This window comes from Oryctolagus cuniculus, chromosome 18 (assembly GCF_964237555.1).
Source record: "Oryctolagus cuniculus chromosome 18, mOryCun1.1, whole genome shotgun sequence".
NCBI classification, from domain to species: domain Eukaryota; kingdom Metazoa; phylum Chordata; class Mammalia; order Lagomorpha; family Leporidae; genus Oryctolagus; species Oryctolagus cuniculus.
This window is the reverse complement of record NC_091449.1, coordinates 63780120-63801225: the sequence shown is the minus strand read 5'-3', so window position 1 is coordinate 63801225 and position 21106 is coordinate 63780120. Positions and strand designations below refer to the sequence as shown.

General features: G+C 62.2%; 1 protein-coding gene across 1 annotated transcript in view; it reads right to left on the bottom strand.

Moving 5' to 3' along the window:
* Nucleotides 1-2893: 2893 nt before the first annotated feature.
* Nucleotides 2894-21106, bottom strand: part of CMIP (c-Maf inducing protein) — a 220650-nt gene continuing 202437 nt past the window's right edge. Inside the window, exons 11-21 of the mRNA XM_051847041.2 lie at nucleotides 16789-16854; nucleotides 15572-15598; nucleotides 15285-15333; nucleotides 12828-12935; nucleotides 10590-10706; nucleotides 9938-10078; nucleotides 9323-9370; nucleotides 7850-7996; nucleotides 7251-7356; nucleotides 6171-6241; nucleotides 2894-4823 (exon numbers count right to left, since the gene is read on the bottom strand). Coding sequence (XP_051703001.1) covers nucleotides 4770-4823; nucleotides 6171-6241; nucleotides 7251-7356; nucleotides 7850-7996; nucleotides 9323-9370; nucleotides 9938-10078; nucleotides 10590-10706; nucleotides 12828-12935; nucleotides 15285-15333; nucleotides 15572-15598; nucleotides 16789-16854 — 934 coding nt within the window. The 3' untranslated portion in view covers nucleotides 2894-4769. The remainder of the gene's footprint in view (nucleotides 4824-6170; nucleotides 6242-7250; nucleotides 7357-7849; nucleotides 7997-9322; nucleotides 9371-9937; nucleotides 10079-10589; nucleotides 10707-12827; nucleotides 12936-15284; nucleotides 15334-15571; nucleotides 15599-16788; nucleotides 16855-21106) is intronic.

The following is a 21106-nucleotide window of genomic DNA, read 5'->3' as shown; positions in this document are numbered from 1 at the left end:
TTAGTTGAGGTGAAATTCATGTAACACAGACCATTGTAACGTGTGCATCTCAGTGGCTGAATATTCATCTGGTTCCAAACCATCTCATCACCCCAATAAAGCCCCTCCCCACTAGGGAGTGCCCTACACTCCCCCGCCAGGCAGCTCCTGCAAATGGGTACCTGCTGCAGCATTTTGGATAAGCCCATTCTGCATAGTGCACACACCTGGGATCTGCAGTAGATGGTCTTTTGTTTGTAGCTTCTTTCACCCAGCATGATGTTTTCTTGTGTTTGTAAAAAAAAAAAAATTTATGCTTTTGAAAGATGGAGGGAGGGAGAGAGAGAGAGAGAAAGAGAGAGCCATCTTGATACACTGGTTTACTCCCCAAATGGCTGCAAGAGCCAGGGTTTGGCCAGACCAAAGCCAGGAGCCTGGAACACCATCCAGGTCTCCCATGTGGGTGGCAGGGACCCAGGCACTCGGGCCATCACCTGCTGCCTCCCAGGCACATGAGCAAGGAGCTGGATCCGATGTGGAGCAGCCGGGACTTTAACTAGTGCCTGTATGGGGTGCCGGGATCACAGGCATGGCTTAACCCGCTGTGTCACAGGCCAGCCCGTGGCAGGATGTTGTCGAGGTTCGTGCGTGATGCAGAATGGACCAATACTTCCTTCCTGTTCCTAGCCAAGTACTATTCCAATGCCTCTCCGCCGTGCACTTATGCACCTACTCAGTGGGTGATGGATGTTTGGGCTGTTTCCGATTTTAGAGTCGAAGTGTTAGCCAGTCACGAAGCCCCATGGATGTGGGAATGCCCGTGTGAACACAGATCGAGACGGCCGGCACTGCCTTCGCCTTGGCAAGTCCTTCCTGCCTTCCCCACCAACAGTAAGCGCTGCCGTGACCTTAGCGACCACGGATGACATGTGCCCGCTGGTGAACTTCAACAGACGCAGCCCCACAAGTACTTCCTCATTTGAGTCTGGCGCCTTCCATAAACACAGTAGCCGTCCCACTCATGCCTGACATCGTGTGTGAGGGCAGCTGCTGGCTCTTCTCCGTTCTGGAGAACTCCGTCATACGAATCGTCAATATTTATCCCTTCTGTGGACCGACGCGTGTGTGGTTCCGCCGAACGAGCCGCCCACGGTTTGTTTATTTGCTGTGCATGGACATGTGGGTCGCTTCCACTTCTCGGCCATTATAAACAACGCTGCTGTCAGCGTCCCTGTTTGTGTCTTTTGGCGGACACAGGGGCTCAGTTCTTGGGCGCACACCCAGGAGAGGAGTGGCCGGGTCATAGGGTCGGATGTTTGGAGTTGTGAGATGCGCTTTCCCAAGGGGTTCAACCAATTTATGCTGCCACCAGCTTCCAGCTCTGGCTCTGAACACCCGTGCCTGCTGACTCGCAAGGTCCAGGCAGCACAGCTCTCCCAGCCACTGGGTGTGTGTGTCTGTCTGTCCAGGCAGGTATACCAGATGGCCGTGCCGTGCCTTTGCCGGTTTTTCTTGGAACAGTCTCCCATTCACACTGCTGCCTGCCCCCTGACATGTTCAGTGTCTTAGTTTGGGCTTCCCCAGAAGCCGATACTGAGATAAAAACTTGAGCATGGGTGGCTGACTGGGGCGTGGTCTCAGGACACATCATGGGGCAATGGGAAAAGGGCGGAGGGGCAGAGAAGGGAAGGAGGTGCTCATGGAGCACCGAGGGTGACTAGAGATCCGTGCCAACAGGGATGAAGAGGGACACAGGAGTCATCCCCCGATGGGTGCTCCCCCGTCTCTGGCCTCGGCTGGGCTGCTGCAGCACAAGTGCTCAACCTGGGCCCCGCAGCCTGCCTCCGGGAACGAGCTGGGAAAACAGCAGGCCCCCTCGACTCCCCACTTACCCTCCTACACAGCCATGGCTGCCACATTCCACGATTTCACGTCATGTCGCCCTGTTCGCCAGCCGGCAGTGCACTGGGCCTTGCGCAGGTCCCCCCAGGGCCGGGGATACAGCCTGGGCCCTGTCCCCTGCTCCCCACAGGGCCAGGGATACAGCCTGGGCCCTGCACAGCTCTCCACAGGGCCGGGGGTACAGCCTTGGCCCTGCACAGGTCCCCCTGGGGCCGGGGGTACAGCCTGGGCCCTGCACAGCTCTCCATGGGGCCAGGAAATATAGCCTGGGGCCTAGACAGCTCCTCAAGGGGCCAGGGGTACAGCCTGGGCGCTGTGCCCTGCTCACCACGGGGCCCAGCCTCCCCCACCTCCTTTCCCAGCAGTCAGCAGGGGCCCTGGTGACAGCTGCAGGCTCTCTAAGAGGGCAGGCGTTCAGGTCATGAGTTCAGCAGCAGTAGGGGCTACACCTGCTTTGTTTAAAAATGAGTGAGGTAACTGTGACCTTTTTACCACCGTTCCTGTCCTGGATAAACCCGGCGTGCAGATACGACTGATGACACGGGCTTGTCTCACCTGCAACCCCCCCCCCCCATAGCGAGGGGGCCCTGGGAGCCCCAGAACACACCGTGAGTGGGACCTCATGTGCAGAAAGGCCCTTGCCGATGTGGTGAGGGTTCTGGGATGAGATCACCCGCGTGGGCCCTGATCCAATGGGGAGAGGACAGGGGAGGGGCCGGAAGCCAGAGCAGAGCGGGGCGGTGCAGCAGCCAACGCGGGGCCACGAGGAGACGGCAGAGGCAGGAAGTACTCCCTGGGAGCGTGGCCTGCCCTGACTGCGGACCGCCCCAGACCGTTGGACGAAGCCCCCAGTTCACGCTCTGAACACATAGTCCAGTGGTCAACAGTGTGTGAGTCAGGGGGAGACACAAGGCCTGCACTGGAGGAGCACACCGTGGGCTCGGGAGGGGCTGTCCAGGCCCGGCCTGGGCCCGCCCCCCGGGCCCCCCAAGCCACACAGAGAGGCAGACGGTGATGAGTCACTTACAGTTTATTTTTGCCTGAAAGTATTTCACATCTCTTTGTACACAGCTACGCGACAGTAGTATTAACCACCAGGAAAAGCAACAGTGCGGGGGGAAGGTGGCATGTCTCGTTTCTTCTTTTTTTTTTTCTTTTTTAAAGTTTTTTTTGTTGTTTTTTTTTGTTTTGTTTTTTGTTGGTTTTTTTATTTTTTATTTTTTTTTTTTGCTTCTGCTTCTTCCTGCACCAGAGTGCTGTAAAGTATGGGATTGGAGGGGAAGAAAATTAAACCAAACAACGGAAAACGACAACAACGTGGAACAGAACACGGAACAGAACACACTCACACACGCACGAAATAAAATACGTCTTTTCTGGCACGGAAAATGAATTAAGACTGAAGCCCGATTTCTCTTTTTTTTCCTTTTTTAAAAAAATGAGGGCATAGTAGGGGGATAATAAAGTCTACCTAGCAAAGTATAAAACGACAGAAGCATGGTTTCCATCGAATAGGATTAAACAGTTATAAAACAATTACATCGACTGTGGGTGAAGTCTGGAGGTGCGGGGGGTGGAGTGGGGGTACGTATTTGTGCTAAACCAACAGAAAAAAGGGGCTGGGGCGGGGAGGGGGACCCCAAAGAAACCATCGAGGGGCTGTTCTGTACAGTGAGGGTTCATTAAGAAAAAGCCGACTGTTTATAAAAGAAACGGAGGTTGGCTTGTCTTGGAGCGGGCGCGGGGACAGGAGCGTCTTCGCAGCAGTGGTCACATTTATGGGGGGGCTGGGAAGTCAGGCTGGCGAGGGGGACGTTATCTCTCTTCTCCCAAGAGACCATGCAGAGAGGCGGGCATGCATGAGGGGGCCACGGGGCGCACACGATGGCGGGGGTCTTGGTCAGGGACAGGGCACGGCCAAGGCCAACAGAGATGGGCGCTCTCTGGGGGTGGGGACCGTGGAGGACGGGTTAGCACCCCACCTCCAAACCTGTAAAAGGGGCTGAGGCACAGAACCCAGCTTTGAGGAGCAGACCTGCACCGGGGGCCCAGCCTGCCCCACACCAGCGGACGCCGCACACATCCGGAAATCAGAGAAGCATGGAGGGGGCGGACAGACGCACAGACGGAGGAGAGAGCATTAGCGCACGGAATCCATTACAAAAAAGCAATTAATTGTCCAAGGAGGGTCTTTTTTTTTCTCCATTTTTTCCTCTTTTTTTGTGTGTGTCTGTTTCCTTTAAAAAAAAAATAACAGTAACACTACCACTAACCCAACAGCGGAACGGTTTGTACAGTACTACACGGGGTGGGGCGGGGCGGGGCCAAAGACTTCATAAATAAGAGGCAGGTCCCAGACCTGCAATTTGTCAACATGTCTTAAATAGGTGCATTATTTAAATCTTATGTACAACAAGAACCACTTTGCATAGCAATGGTGAGGACACAGGACGGGTGCAGTGGCGTGATGGGTCTTCTCGTCCCACGGCAGCTGGCGCTCCGCTCGGAGCCTCTGGGAAGAAAGCACCCCTGGTCCGGCCCGTGGCGGTGGCTTCGGAGGTGACTTTCCCCGCACGGCGTTCAACACAAAGGCAAAGAAAATCCACAAAGGGCCCCCCACCCCTCCCCGACCCGCTGATGCTCCTCTCGTTGCTACAAAGTCCGCTTTAGATCAGGTCAAAGGTTCCGATGAATGAAGCTAAAAGAATTCGGCGGGGGCTGGGCGTGCTTGTGGCCCCCTCCCCACCCCCACCCCCCTCTGCCCCCAGAAAGACTCCCCCATCTAGCTCGCAGCCGGGGCGCTGGGAGGGAGCCCAGGACCGGCCACGCTACGGCTACGAGTCGAGAGCTGTTTGTCGTGGTGCGAGGTCCTCCAGCCGCCGGGAGCGTCACCAGGCCTCCGTGTAGCGGACGTCCACCTCCTTCAAGTTGGGCAGCTTGGCCTGTGGGCAGCAAGAGGTGGCCTTGTCACGCAGGCTGCACTGACCTGGGCCAAAGGCCCCTGCCTCCGCCTCCACCAGGTGGTGCCCTGGGCTCCCTGGGGCTCTGGGAGGGCTGGGTGCTCAGAGCACAGCTCAGAGCAGGCGGGGTGCGCCCAGGCCCCGGAGAAAACCAGGACCAGGGTTTGAACCCAGCTCTGACACTGGTTTCTCCACGCCTCAGTTTCCCCAGTGTCGAGCGGGTCTGAGTCCAGCCCCTGGCTCCCAGGATGGCGCCATCCGCCAAGTGCACGGAGAGGGGGCCACCTACAGGGCACCTGGGCGGGTCTGGATGCTCCCCACAGGGGCTGCCCCACGGTCGGAGCCAGGGACAGGGCGGGCTTCCTCCTGCCGTCGCAGGGCGGCTCCCTGCTCCCCGAAGCTCCCTCGCCCTTGTCTCACAGACGGCCGTCTCTCTTTAACTGGTCCCATTCCCTCTCCTGCGTCCTGGGCAGGCTAAGGGGCTACTGCACTGTGACGTCCCCACCTCCAGCACGGGCCTGGCACACAGCAGGTGCGCCAGGAGCTCTGGAGGCCACAGCCCAGGCAGAGCCGGCTGCAGGGGGCCTGGCCAGGCAGCAGGTGGAGCTGGAACGGGGTTTCCCAGATTCCCCTGCTAGAGCAGGTCCCGCCAAGGGCTGCTGGAGGATTCCCTCTAAGCGGCTTCCAGGGCGCGGGGGTGCCAGAGTGGCTCACGGCGCCATCTGTGCCTTCTCGCCTTGGGCCCAGCCCTGCCCGGACACGGACTTGGCCAGCTCGCCTGCTCTCCGGGAGCAGCCAGTGCAGGTCGGGAGGGCGGCCTGGCTCGTCCCCTTCCCATACACCAAATGCCCCGTGCCCATCACCCGGACCCTCCTCTCCCAGGTCTCATCTCGCCAGCCAGGCCCGCGGCTGCGGCTGCAGCAGCCCTCCCACGGCTCTCCCTGTTGCCGCTCCTGCCCCCTGCCCCAAAACACCCATCTTCCATGCAGGGCCCAACAGGCTCTTCAAGGCTGCCCGCTCAGAGACACAGAAGGCGCAGCGCTGAGCAGGCGCAACCCCGGGCCTTCAGGGACCCCCGCCCCATGCTGAGCTGCACTTGCTGCAGGGTGGGCTTGCGCGCCACCGCGAGCCTTGTGCCCTCCGCACCCCTGTGACATCCTCTGAGTCTCAGCTGACGCGGCCTGTTTTCAAAGGAACCCTCTCTGAGCGTCCGGCTCACGGGCCCTCCGGGTCTGGGCCCTGTGGATACCCCGCTGCTCTGTGTCCGGGGCTCCCTCCCCAGCGCCAAGAGTGCCTCCCAGGGGGCTCTGGAGAGGTGGGGGGCGTTACCTTCAGGTCCTCGTAGGTGTCCGCCGAGAGCTTGGTGCTGTTCATGTTTAAGCTGCACAGACTCTTCATGGCTGGGCAAAGACAGGCAGGGCCGTTAGACAGGGACACGGTGGTGGTGGGGACGGCCAAGCTCGAGGGCCCAGGTGACAGACGGGGCGGGGGTGGGCGGTAACGCACACAGCCAGGGTGGCCTGGCTTCAGACACTTGCTGGTAGGCGCTGGCTTCCTGTTCTCTCCCAGCCCTCCAAGCCTCCCTCCGTGGTGCCCCAGCCCTGCCTGGGCCCCGTGTCCGCACAGCACGCTGGTGCTCAGACAGCGCAGGCCTGGCCCTGTCCCCGAGGGCAGCTAGAAGCTCCCCCAGTGGCTGTGGCTCCTGCCTGGCCGCTGGAGGACCTCAAGCGTGCGTCTGCACGGAAGCCACACGGGAGCTCGATCAACGCCCCCGCCCACGCCCGGGGACCTCGATGAGGGGCTGCAGCAAGGCCAGGGGATCTACATTCACCCCTCCCTTCTGGGTAGCTCCAAGGAGCAAGGCTACAGGGAGAGGGCTGCTCCATGCTTCCTCCCCTCTGCCCCACGAGCCCCGCCGCCCACCCCCCTCCCAAGCCACCAGGAAGTTGCCGACAACCTCACAGCTCCCTTCACACCTGGAACCTGAACCACCTTGGGTCCTGAGAGCTAAGCCAATGGGCCTGAGGCCACTGGAAGCTGGCCACGGGCAGATTTCCAGGCCCTGTGCCTCAGAGACCAGCATCTCTGGGCTCCCCGAGTGTCCCGGGGCTCCTCCTATCCCAGCATCGGGCACCAAAGACCTGGGCATCTGGCAAAGGCAGGTTCCAAGCCACGAAGTCCCAGGCGGGGCCTGAGAACTTGCGTTCCTGGCCAGGAGCTGCTGCTCAGGGGATGGCTGTCTGGGAGCCTGGTCGCCACACAGGCACCCGCGGGCCTGCGGAAGGCGCGGACACGCCTCAGCCGTCACTCCTAAGCTCCGGGAGGCAGGGCTAGTCCCCGCCCCCACCCCTAGCACCGGCCATGGTGCCCGGCACAGGGACCCCTCCCCGCAGCACCCCGGGCACTCACAGCTGAGGGCCAGCAGGCCGGCGTCGGTGACCGGGGTCTCGCACAGGTTGAGCACCTGGAGCATGGTGAGGTGTTCCGACAGGAGCCGCAGGCCGGCGTCTCCAAACTGCGGGACACACGCGCGCTCAGCCCTCACCAGGCCCCCCGGGAAGTGACCCTGAGGCTGGGGCCAGAGTCCCACACCGAGGCCCACGGCCTCAAGCCTCGGGATCTGAGCCGCTCTCTTCCTCCCTGACCTGGGCCGGGCATGCGAGGCGGGCCCGGTTCTGCTGCTGGGCGGGGCAGTGGCAGACGCGAGGCCCCGCAGAGAGCAGGGCAGCTCAGTGGACCCCCGGCCGGGCTCGGGGCACCGGGCATTTCTTGGGTGCTCGTCATGATGACAGAAAGGCCCTCGGGCCACACTCCCGGGCCGGGGTGGGCGAGGCAGCAGCACCTGCTCCACCGCTCAGCCCCGTGGGACGGCGGGGCCTGTCCTCACCTGGGCCTCAGCATTCCCAACTGTGAAATGGGCGTGGGGGCTTCCCGAGCTCCTCAGTGTCCTTTGGCCTGGGGCGGGGGTGCGGGAACAAGGAGGGGCCCCGGGCCGGCCTCGGCGGTACCTGAGTGGACCACAGGTTGAGCTGCTTGAGAGAAGGCAGTTTGATGAGGTGCTCCGCGCAGGCACTGGTGACGTTGGTGAAGGCCAGACTGAGGTTCTCCAGGTTGCCGAAGGAGCCGGAGCTCAGGAGACGCGCCAGGTCAGCGTCCTGCAGGTGGGCGGGCAGGGCGCTGGGGCGGTGCCGGGGCTGCGGGGGCCACAGCCCTCCCAGCCCGGGCCTCCAGAGACCAGCAGTGACCGTGAAGGGCAGCTGGTTGCCTCCACGCCTGTGGACGCAGGGGCCGGCGGCGGGAGGAAGCCTCCAGGGCCGTGACTCACGCCCTGAGTCACCGAGCCGGGTGTCCTCCCACGAGCCTGTGTGCCTGACCCACTGCTTTGCTCTCCCAGGCGGCAGCGTGTGCCCATTTCTCACATGAAACACCGAGGCCACCCTCAGCACTGCCGGAGGAGTCAGCGCACGCCTGAGCACTAGGCCTGAGGTCAAGGGCAGTATCTGTTCTCCTTTCCATCCAGAGTTTCAGTGGCCACCTGGCTGCCCAGAATTAAGGCTCATTTCCCATGCTCCCTAGCAGCTAAGTAGGGCCACGTGTTCATCCGTACAATGAGATATAAGCAGACATGCCTAGAGAATGTCTAGTAAAGTTTTTTCTTTTCTTTTTTTGGACAGGCAGAGTTAGACAGTGAAAGAGAGAGACAGACAGAGAGAAAGGTCTTCCTTCCATTGGTTCACTCTCCAAATGGCTGCTATGGCCAGAGCTGTGCTAATTCGAAGCCAGGAGCCAGGTGCTTCCTCCTGGTCTCCCATGCGGCTGCAGGGCCCAAGCACTTGGGCCATCCTCCACTGCACTCCTGGGCCACAGCAGAGAGCTGGACTGGAAGAGGAGCAACCGGGACTAGAACCCATCGCCCATATGGGATGCTGGCGCCACAGGTGGAGGATTAACCAAGTGAGACACAGCACTGGCCCTTGTAAGGTTCTTAAAGGAAGGGGCATGTACTTCTTTGCCTTTTCTTTCTCCCTGCTGGCTGGAATGTAAACAAGATGGCTGGCGCTCGAGCAGCGTTACTGGTTCATGAGGTGGAAGACAGAGGTCAGTGACAGTGTGGCAGCAAGAGAGAAGGAAGTAACACCCCAAAGGCCTGGTAAAATGGGAATGGTGATCACCACTCCCGGGGGTGTAGAGAAGGCACAGTGAACAGTGTAGTGTCCCGCCTGTCATACCAGGCACTAGCACCACCATCACTAACAACTGGCAACTGAGACTCTTGGTCTCATCCACAATCTTCAACATAATGCTTTAATTTTGTTTTTTACCTCTCCCCAAACCCCACTACCTCCTGGAGGAGCTGCCTGTCAGTGCTGGGGTCCTAGTTCCCCTCCCCCCTAGCAGCAGTCACAATGCTGCCACCCCCCACAGGGAGGACAGACCCACCGCCCTCCACCCGGCCCCCAGGGAGAACGAAAGCAACTCACTGTGGACTTGGAGGGCAGTGTTAGCCGGGTGGGCCCACCTTTCCTTTGCTGCAACAGAGATCAGGCTGGTCAAGGCGGCGGTTTGCCATCCCCACCCTGTGCTCCCCGCTCACGCCACTCCTGGGACCACTATCTTGGTGGCAACAAGGTGGCCTTGGCCTCGGGGCAGACCCTCAGACGGGGTGTGAGCTCAGGGGTGCAGCGGAGAGGCGACCACACCCGCCATGGCGGACGCCCTGAGCAGGAAGCCAGCCGTCTCCCGGGGCAGCTGGTGTAGAGCTGCCGGCAGCGAAGTCTCGGAGTTACCCCACCAGAGCGGGGCGCTGGGCTGTTCCAGCGAGGGGCGAGGGTGACGGGTGCGTCGGTCCTGCTGGGCGTGGCCCCGTGCACGGCCGCTCAGAGCAAGCCCTTTGGCAGAGAAGCGCAGGTGCTGGCACTCAAGGGGGGCCCTGTGCTCGAAGGGACGTAGGGGAGAGAGGCTGGACAGGCAGTGAGACAGGACCCAGGCCCCCGGGTCAGTGCCTCTCTCTGATGGCCTGCACGGTGCAAGTGACAGTCCCTGGGCCCGGCCTTCCCGGCCCTCCCAGCCCCGGCGCGGCCCGGGCGCGGACGCACCAGCTCCTTCAGCTCCCGCTGCCGGTCGCACAGCTGCTCGTACATGCGCTTGCCCACGTCCGTGCTCTCCAGGGTTGAGATGATCTGCAGCTGCGTGTCGTTGTTGTCGATGATGTTGTACTCCAGCATCAAGCACAGGATCTGCCACAACCACACGGTTACACCGGCCTGTGACCCTCGGCCACGCCGCTGCTCGATCGCAGGCAGCGGCGAATCCTCGGGTCGGTGCGACGGACCCCCCCCCCCCCGGCCCCGGCCCCCAGCACCGAGGTCACGTGACAAGCGCAGCGCACCGTGCACCCCCGATCAGCACGCTGCTCCCTCTTTCTGCCCTCCCGGCTGTGTGAGCATCCCATCTCCACAACGGGAACCCCAGCGTGTGCAGCCAGCGTGGAGCAGGCCCGCGGCAGACGCACACTGGGACTGGGCTGCCAGGACCCCAAGGTGGGAGACCCGTCTATGTCCGGTTCTCCCCTGTGGCCTGGCCCACAGTGAGACTGGCAGGTGGAGCTGGAGCCACGAGGCATGGCTGCACACGCCGCTAATGCAGTGGGTCATGGGGCTGCACCCGCTGCCCTCCTGCCCCTGGGCAGCCCTGGCCCCCGGCAGGGGCTCGCTCGACAGGACCCAGGCACTGGGACGGGCTCCTTACCTCCACCATGGTCTGGTTCCCCCTCAGCGCCAGGAGCATGCAGGGGCCCAGCTTGTTTTCAGCCAGGGAGAGCAGGAATTTTTTGGTCTTGTAACAGGAGCCCATGAGGATGTGCACCTGTGGGTGAGGAGACCCATGTGAAGGGAGAGACTGCTGGGGCGCCCGGGGCCATGGTGCCGGCCTCCCAGAGGGAGCAGGAGGCCGCCGAGGGACCCGTCCCAAGCTGGTCGGGGGTCACCTGCTTTGCCCTGCCATGCAAGACACCCTCCGCCACGCACTGTCCAGTGTGGACACGAGCTGCTCATGGAAGAACAAACACCACATTCCCCCTCTTAAGCGGGGTGCCAGGGACAGGGACACGCCTGGACAGCACGACAGCGGCTGCCCGGGCCCCAGGGCCAGGGGACGGGAACTCGTGTTTCATCATGGATCTAAGTTAGGCTGGATGGCGACGGGCACACGGTGTGAACGTACCTAATGCCCACTGGAGATGCACGCTTGAAAAAGGCCCAACAGGAAGTGCTGCTTCACCACCACTGTGAGACCCGCCCCTCCTCGGCTCCCCCGAGGGCACGGCATGGCCGGAACCAGGTGGAAATGACCAGGCCGCCCCGAGGGTGTGGGGTAAGGGACGTGACACAGCCCTGCCCGGGCGCCTGGAAGCTGGGCGTGACACTTCGGGCGATGGCTCCTCCCAGGCTGCTGTGTGCAGCAGCCTTTCTTCCTGGTGTGTGTGTGGGGGGGGACCCACGGGCAGGGGTCCCCACACGACAGAGCTGGGGAGCCCCGAAAACCCCTTTGTCTCCTCCCGACCACACACAACAATCAAGGCCCTTCCAAGGCTGGAGATGGCAGCTGAATCCAGGGACCACTGCCCAGCCCCGCCTCCATGGCAACGAGGCATTTGCAGCCCAGGGGTTGCCTGCGTCCTTCCCCACCTGTCTGTCTTCGCTCCATCACTAAGGAGTCTGGTGTGCAAATGGGGTCTCTCCGCCTGGGAGGCTGCCAGCTCCTCCGATTCTCCCTCACACTGGGAGGGGCCAGTGAGCATTGCCATGGTGACGTGGTGACGTCAGAGGAAGCCCGAGAAGTGATGACAAGCAAGAGAGGCAGCACGGCCAGGCAGGGCTGGGCACGTTTCTGGAGTGCACAGAGCACTCCAAAGGGAGCCGTGTGGCAGCAGGCAGGGAGTGGCGAGGGCATACGTAAGGAGGGAGGCCTAAAAATAAGTCCCTTTCAAGTGGGCTCAGAGGCCGCACCTTGTCATCACTGCGCAACTGGCCCTGCCAGGCTCTCGGAGGTGAGCTGCTGCCCCGCTGCCTGACCGTGATGAGAACGGCCACGGCCGCCGGGGCGCCTTGCAGCTACCGTCACCGGCAATCGCCATGGAAACCGCCAGAGGCCAGAACCAGGCCCCGTTCTCAGCACAGGAGGAGGAAGCTCAGAGGGGCAAGGAACCGGGCCAGGCCAATGGCCAGCTCACACGCGGGCTCAGCTCCGAGCCCAGGCTGGGCCGGCATCCACGCTTCCTCGCCGTGTGACACGGGGACTGCAGTGACTGCGGCCGCCGGCTGCTTGGGCACAGCACCCGTCCCTGGGGCAAGAGGCAGCGGGGGCCCTCTGCTCCGGGAGGAAGGCAGCCCCCGGGCAGGAACGGCTTGGGAAGAAGCCCGGGTGACCTCAGGCTGGCCACCAAGCCTCTGTGGGCCTCTGTTTCAACACAGGTCTCAGTGGCATCGGGGCTGCGGGGAAGACGAGGGGGAAGGGCCTGTGACATGACTGACACAGCAGCCAGGGTAAGGAAGCGCCGGCAGTCACGGGGTGCGCTTCTCCGTAGGCAGGGAGGACCCCGATCTCGACCTCATTGTGAGAATGCATGAGCCAGAGGACGTGCAGTGTGCTGGAGTTCCTGGCGCAGTAATACTGGGCACTCAACGCCCTGTACGTCAGCACTGCCACAGCTCACTCTAGCGAGCCCCTCAGTCTTCAGCTCTCTCATCTGTAAAATGGAGCCACAGCCAGTGTCCCCTCCTCCCAGAGCTGTGTGAGACTGAGCGAGTGGGGAAGGCTGAGCTCCTGGCTCAGAGCCTGAAGTGACAGCTGTGGCCACCGTCACCCTCCCCTTCTTCTGGCCTGCAACCCGCTGGACACACCATGGTGGACGGGGTGGCTGTTTTACCCGCTGGGAAACAAGCGGGGGGTCATTGGAGGCTCCCGAGGAGGGCCCACGTGGCGTACCATGCTGGCGAAGAGCTCCCCGTCGTCGTCACAGGCCACCCCTCCAGGGCTGTAAAGCTGGAACCAGCCGTCCTTGCCCGCCCGCACGCTCAGCAGGCACGAGTGCACCTGCGGACAGAGGGGCGCGCGCTCAGCTCCACGCGGGTGTGCTGACAACAGAGCCCTGTCCATGTACACACTCACACACACACACACACACACACACACACAGGCCCCGCAGAAGCCCTGCAGCTGGGCAAACTGGCCCAGCAGCTCCCAGCCTCCTCTCAAATGCCATGGGACAACCTCTGGACAACGCTGGGGTCTCCCTGCACCAGGAACCATCTGCCATCAGCTCCTGGGCTGTGCCACGGCAGGGATGCCCAGAGCACCCCAGATTCAGCCCCTCCTCCCGGGGTCCCCTCCTTCTCTCCTGTCTCTAACTCCCCTCTCTTGCTGGCTGCTGCCCTTTCTCTGTGTCTTGGCCCCTCTCTCTTGGGGGCTCCACCACCCCATATCTGGCACTTTCTCTCTGCCTTCTCTCCCCAAGTTTCCTGTCCCAGCGTGCGTAGGCGCTGTCTCCCTTGCTAGGTCTCTGTCCTGCCAATCTCTGTGACTGTACTTCCTTCTCCGTGTCTGTCCAGGCGTGTGTGTGCATGCATGTATATGTGTGCCAAGTTCAGGGCCCAAAGCATAGCTCTCCAATTCCCTTCCAGAGCTGTGAGGCTGTTAGTGCGTGTGCGTGCACACGTGTATGTGTGTGTCTGGAACTCCACAGCCATTCCTCAGCCTCCCCCCCACCTCGCCCCGGCACTGACTGCAGAGGGAGGGACAGCGAGGGCGAGAGGAGCAGAGGCCTTGGCCTGCCTCCCCCATCCTCGGAAGAGACGAGAGGGGCCATTGCTGGTGGCGGGGGGCGGGGAGGGGCCGTTTGCTACCAGGAGTCCCTCGCTCACAGCTACGAAGTGGATCACAACCCACACACAAGGAAAGCAACAACAACGGCGGCAGCTTCTGTTTGTCATTCCCAGCCGCGAGAACATGACGCGGTAACTCCGCCCCTTCAGATAAAACGCTACTCAATGAACACAGCGAAGAACAGAAGAGCAAGCCGCTCCGTGGGGAGAAGAGGGAGGACAGAGAAAAGTGAGCAGGGGAAGAGAAAAGTGAGTGGGAAACCAGCAGAGCAACAGAAAGGGGAGAACGGGAGAATGGGCTGCTGGGGGCGGGGCTTCCCGCCTCCGCACGGGCCACCCCACTTGGAAATCCCCTCCCAGCAGCTGGTTCTGCCTGTCCGGGCCTGCAGCAGCTGGAGCTCCGTGTATTCGCCCAGCTTGCAAGTCTGTTTGGAATCAAGGCTCCCTTTTCCAGGGGAATTCTGAGAATCCTCCTGCACACGGCTCGGAATGACGCGGGTCTGAGGACACGGACACACACGGACCCGGACCATTCAGAAGCTCCTCGCCTGCTTTCCCAGCATGCCCGAGGGTCACTTTTGGAATCAGTGCATAGAATCATGGAATTTTGGATGTCGATCTTTCTAGATCCTTCTAGAACTACATTCACAGTGTGGCCTAGAGAGCACAGAATCACTGGACGTTGGCTCTGAGTGCAGGTTCCAGCTACCCAGAGCCAGCAGAAGCCCTGTAGGGGAGCGGGGGGTGGGGGGGGCTGCGTCTTATACAAGCTCCACTGATAATAAAGTTTGAGAACTGCTGTTTGGGACGTCCAGGCTGAGAGTGGGACACGCAGGGCCCTGGGACAGGGAGGCCGGCAGTGGTCGCACATGGTGAGGCCTGGGTGTCGATGTGCCCTAGACTCCACTCTCCTGCTCATACGTGTGCGTGTCTGGGAAACTGTCTTTTCAGGCCCACCGCACAGCTTACAGCTCAGTCCAACCAGTGCAGTGCCACCTCCTCCAGGAAGCCTCCTTGGATGGCTCCATTGAGAATGACTCGCTCGCTCCCTTGCCCATCGTCTTCCTGCTCTGCGAGCGACACAAGTGTCCAGGTCTGTCCCCGGTGGGGAGCCAGGCTTCCTGGCCCTGAATACTGCCCCGGCACAGGGACAGTAACAGGACCTGCTGATGGGGCTGCCGTGAGCGTCAGATGAGAGCATGTATGGGCCCCACTCAGGCAGAGGCTACACGCATCTGCTGCTGCCACTCTCACTGGTGTCAATGCGAGGAGGGGAAGGTGGCGGGAGGATCCCAGCCCACGTCCTTGCTGGTGCACCCGGGCTCGGGTGAAAGCTGTGCTTCTCTGATGGGCAGTGCAGCCCCTCAGGGAGGGCCCCGGCCACCACGCCCGGGGAAATGAACACCAGCTCAGACCGCGGCTAGGGCTGCTCGCTTAGCCTGCTGACAGTGGCGCATGGCAGCCCAGCTCCAAACCAGGGCCTGGCCCAGCATGTGGAGAGCAGCGTGTGCATGCGGCCATCACAGGCCCGGAGCCTCCGCCGCCTGCTCTGGATGCTCACCTCTTGTCGCGGGTCCTCGGCGAACCTCTGAATGACGTACTTCAGCTCCCTGCAACAGAGCAGCGGGGCCGAGTCACTCTCGGGCCTGCGGGAAGGGACTGGACGGGGCGGGCGGCGCGGGCTGGGAAGGGGAGCGGGCAGAGCCCAGGGGTCAGGGCGCAGCCGGTGTCTCCGCCCTCCGTGCACGTGAGACGGGGCCAGGGCCAGGCTGGCCGTGGAGGGCTGCCCTCCGGCCAGAGCACGTCTGTGCCGGGACAAGGTGACCTGGGCGTCGCCCGAATACTCACTTGGTGAACTTCTCATGCGCGAGGGCTCTGTGACAAAAACAAAGGGAAGGGGGCAGTTAGCCGGGGCTCGGAAGCCGCACAATGTTCCCAAAGTTTCCTCTGGGGACGCCCAGACTCCGCGTCTCAGTCCAAGAATGGAGGGGAAGTTGAGAGGGAAATGCTAACGGTCTGCCCCTGCCCCAGGCTCCAAAACAAAGGCCCCCTGTGCTAGGCCACAGAGGCAGGGACAGGAGTGAGCCAGCCCCAGCCACGCAGGACCACACCGCAACAGGACCGGTGCTGCCCGGTGTGGGAGCCCGCTTGGGCGCCCCCGGGCTCCAGGGACCCAGGTGTGTTCGTTAATTGTTCCACAATTAAGGCGCGGCCGCACTAATTACTGCCACACGGCAGCACAGCCATCAGGGACCAAGCTCCAAGCGAATTGCATCATGGGCCGCTGGCAGATGCGTCCCCAGGCCTGTGGGGACGGGGCTGCGGCCAGTGACGCCACCGCTCTTGGGAGACCAGGGCGGCTCCCAGGAGTCAGACTTCTCTGGTCTCCAATGCTGAGGGCCAGCAAATGGGGCAATTACCAGGTGTAATGCCCGCCCTGGAGAGCTACGGTTCATAAACACAGGCTCCGTAATGGGCTCCTGAGAGAGCCCCCCGCACCCCTCTGGCCTGGCTTCTTCAGATCCATCAAAACAGAGCCCTGGAGGCATCTGCGGGCCTGCTTATTTGGACAAAGCTCTCTCTGGGTCATTATCCACCAGACAGCTTTCTCCCCATTTCCCTGGGATAAGCTGGACCCTGGGGGACAGGTCAGCGGGACAGGGACGGAGGGGTCATTTATGGCCAGCTTCATTGTGGAGCTCCAGCTGACGACTGTCCTGGGCCTAACAGGTGCACCCAGCAAACCATGGCATGGGCTGCGAGCGGCCTCCCTCCCTGTATACCCAGAGCTCTCTGCCTCCCATCTGAGGCTAACTGGGCTGTGTACAAGGCACTGTGGGGAGGACTCGGCTCTCTGAGCTCCTGGATCTGGGGAGCTCTGCAATGCAGCCCCTGGATCACCCCAGTTTACATGGGGGGTGGGGGCTGTGCCTCTCCCAGGACTCATGACCGAGGGTGGGGTGGGTCCAGGGCCGGCATCTCCATCTGTTGGCTGTCAGTCTGCGGTGGCTCCATGGCTAGGGTTTTTCTCATAGGGGTAGGCTCGAGGACAGCGCGGGACTTACTCTTTGGGGAACGGAATGGGTTGAAGCAAGCTGGCCAGCGACGGCCTCCAGTCATCGTAGTCCGACCTAGGAGGAGAAGGGGCAGCAGTTAGGTCAGGTGTCCCGGAGGGAATGGCAGGGGCCCGCGGTGCCCACTTCCCCTTCTGGGAGGCCTCTGGGGTGCATGAGCATCTGAGGCTGGCATCTCCCGGCCAGGGCCAGCCCACGGGCCTCGCTATGGTGACCGAGGTGGCAGCAGGCTCCCTGCCTGGACTTCAGACCCTCCGGCCTCTGAGCTGCTTCAGGTGGGGCCAGGACAGGATGCACTGTGTCCCCATGGATGTCGCTGCTGAAGGTCTGGCCCAGAACCCAGCATGACTGCACTTGCCTAGACTACAGTGAGGCCGTTAGGTGGGCCCTGACCTCACGGCTCCACCCTCCAGCACCGAGCAGGACACCTGCGTTTCTGGGGTACAGTCGGCAGCCCCGGCCAGCGCACCAGGGAGGTGAGCTTGGGCTGGGCCTGGAAGAGCCGCGGGAAAATAGAAGCGGCAGGATGCTGTGTCCCTGCACATCTGCTTCTCCTTTCCTTCGATTTCCGAAGCTGATGCCAATGACGGCAGTGATACCGATGATCACAGCGAGGGCAGTGAAAGACAACGGTGGCCGTGACTTCACCAGCACTGTCTACGTGAGCTGCACGATGAGAGCCACGGCTTGGTTCCCTCACTCGTCTCCAGGGCACAGCGAGGAGGAGGCGATCAGCCCACTGAATGGATGCGGAAACTTGAGGCCCAGCCCCTAAGCTGACACTGCTGCAGCTGGGGAGACATCCAATCTGGGCGTGTCTGGCTCCACAGCCTTGCCTCTCACAGGCCCTGCAGACTGGGGACCTTGGGTGGGGAGAGGGGACCCACCCCAGGCACAGCAGGAGCAGACAGCGCCACACATGCACCCTTGCAGGAGGGGGCGCTCTTCCTGAGTATGGGCAGAGCTGGGCTATTCAGTCCCCACACAGCCAGGCATGGGGTGAGCCAGGACTGCTGGTCAGGCCCTTGCAGCTCCGCCATCCCCCAGGTGCGAGAGTGTCACACGCCATCGGGCCCTAGGAAAGGAGCTGTCCCATACAGAAGCGCTACCACTGACGGTGGCCCCGGCTCCAGGATGCCGAGCCCCTGAGCGAGCTCCAGGGATCTGCCCCACAACCCCAGGTGAGCCCCGATCACAGATGAGAAGCCGCTGATTAAAGCCCGAGGGGTGACCTTGGGGCTGCGCCCCGAGAGGTCGCAGAAGGGAAGGACAATGCTTCAGAGGTCTGTGTGGGGTCAGCGGGCTCCATGCCCGCCACCGGCACAGCTCAGAAAGACACAGGACGCGCGGGGCCTGCCAGAGATGATGGATGGCCTGCACCGTGCGCCGAAGCACTCCCAAGCAACCCCCATTTTACAGATGAGGAAAATCAAGGATCTGAGTGCGATCTGTCACAAGATGCCAGTAGGTGGCTGAGGCTGCCCCTCGGGTGTGTCTGTATCGACTGTATTTATAACCAGTTCTCCCACCTGGGCCCCCATCTCTGGCTTTGGGCACTGCTGACAGGTGCCGTTCCAAGCTGCAGTCCCAGCTCTCTGAGGTCCCAGAGGTTAAACCCTCCCCCGGTGTGGCGGCGGCCCCTGCACGCCTTCCTGGGGGGGGGGGGTTCTGGTGCAGTGCTCGTCTGGCACCCTGTCAGTCCAGGGCAGCAGCTGGGCCTCATCTCTGCAGCCCCCACCACTGGCATGGCACCGGGCCCAGCAGGTGCTTGGTGCTCACAAGAGGGCTGCTGAACCCAAGGTGACACAGCTCAGCATCTGCACTGCACTTGCGGGCAGAAAGGGTTGTTGGAGAGTCTCCGTGGGACAGCGAGTGCCCCGAGTGCCACCAGGAGCTAGGCCCCAGTGGAGGTTTCACCGAGATCCTGTCTTGGCATGAGAGCGGCCTGCAGGGGCAGTGCTGCAGTCAGACGCCCCATGGCACCTGGCACCGCCCACAGGAGAGGCTCAAGGGTGCCAGCACCCGGGCTGGGCAAAGGCATGGCCCCAGGACCCCTAGTAAGACTCCTTTCTGCTCAGAATTCAGGGTTCTGCATACTTCGTTTCCTCGTCCCTTCCCCCCAGAACCTTCTGGGCATTTTCCCCAACTGCTACCCCGCCCCATACACACTGAATACCCCTGGCGGACAGCGTATCCCCTCATAAGCTGAGTCACCCCAAGACAAACGTTCCGTCGGTCACCGACAACGCATGGTTTAAGTGATCCCTAGGTGAGGGCTGTTCCGCCCCACAAAGGGGCTCCCCTGGGCCCCAGATCACACCCCAGAAGGTCCTAGGAAAGGCCCGGATGCCGGGCACGTGGGAGGAATCTGAAAGGCCTGGAGGTCCGAGGGAAGCGGAGTGGTGACGCTGGCTGCCGTTCGCTCAGCACTTGCGGAGCCCTGCCACAGGCGTGCGTCTGCCTGCACACGGACCAGGAAACCAGGCTCGGGCAGCGGGGAGACACAGAGCCGGATCTGGAGCCTGAGGCAGGTGGCCCCTGTGCAGCCGCCTGCGGGTCTCGGGGTCCAGGAGGCCCACAGCAGGAGGCAGGGGCTCCTCCACGGCCCCAGCCACTCGCTCCTCACAGGGCATCCTCTGGTGTGCGGCTGGCCCAGCCTCCCCTCTCCTCTCCCTGCCCCTCACTGACTCACTGGTATCCTGCACATCTACCTGCGGTGACAGCCACGTGCCACCTGCTCTTCTGTGCAGGTCTCCCGGCAGCCTGGTCTGTAGGTGCTCCCCGTTTTACAGACGGTAAGACAGACGCAGGGAGGGCAGGCTCTGGCCCAGGAGCCCAGTTCCTGCCAAATGGCCCACGTCTCACAGGTAGGCGGCCCCGCTCCCACCCGTGGAGGAAGACTATCTCCCCGATGGAAAGGCCGTCTCTTAGCGCTTTTCTTCTTCCTGTATTAAAACCTACATCCAATGTGAATATGTCAATCAACCCAAGCCCTCCAGGGAGTTTAAGTTACCCACGGGCACGGGGGACTCAGGAGGCAGAGCTGGGCTCCCTTGGGTGCCATGGGCCTCACAAGCAGGTGCCCCTGGGCAGCCATGCAGCCTGCACCCATGGACCTCTGTGGGTGCTCTGTGCCCTCTTAGCTCCCAGGGTCCAGGCTGGGCCTGGGCTGAGGCTGGGGCACAAGCCTTCTCGCCAGTCTCCTAGCCAGGGGCTCGGCTTCTGGTGGCTCCCTCATGGCAGCTCCCACAGGCCCGAGAGAGGGGTGGCAGGTGCAGAAAGCGGAAGAGGGCAAGCAGCTTCCTTCCTCACCTGGCCCAGTCCTGCCTCAAAGTCTGTGGTCAAGCTGCTGGCCCTTCTCCAGTCTGAGCTGTGTGGGTGGGACACCGTGGTACACTGGCCAGAGGCTGGGGTGGCTGGCCCCTGAGGAAGGGGACAAGGGATCCTTTGGCGGGTGGGTCTCTCCCTGACTGGCCCTGGCTCAGGCTCCGGTGGCCAGAGTACCTGCTGTGAGCATTCGGACAGCAATGCCGGCTCAAGGCAGCCAGCGCAGCTGCCTCTGCCCACCAGGCCACTCTCCCTTTTGGCTAAGGCTGGCCTGGGACAGGAGGGAGGGCAGCAGGCAGGGGTTCTGAGGGGCCTGATTGGCCCCCTGGAAGGAGACGGTGCTCCCTGGCTTGGGGAGGCATGGGCAACGGAAGGCAGGCAGGCCTGGGAGTGCCCGGGGTTCAGCCCTCTGTGTTATGGGGCCCTGCTGGGTTCAGGACCCCAATTCACAGGTGCAAAACAGAGGCCCGCAGAGGTTCAGACACCCCCAGAGGTCGCAGAGCGAATGAGGGAGAAGCTGGGCACGAGTCTCTCTCTCTGGCCAAGATTCTCACCTGGCTCGAAAGACGTGGCCAGATGCTTCCTTCTGGCCCCACCCTGGCCTCCCGACTTCCAGAATCTGCTGCGAAGCTTGGGGGGAACGCAGCTGCCTCGTGGCAGTCCATGCTCACAGAGGCATGGTGCGAGGAGGCCTGAGTTTGGGACGTGTTTCAGACCACTGTGTCCCCGCCACGCAAATCGCAGGCGAGGGATGATCAGGAAAGAGCAGAAGCGCATCCCGTGGCAAGGCGCCCCACGCTGTGCCAGAGGCTCCCTCTCTCCACCCCACGCCACTGCTCTGGGCGCCGGCAACTCTCAGACGCACAGGGACCCCGGCGTTCTGCACAGGACTCGCCCCGATGTGCATTCACTGCTGGATGGAAGAACGAATAAACAGGTGGACGAGACACGGCGCACGCAGGCACCCAGCAGGAGACCTCGG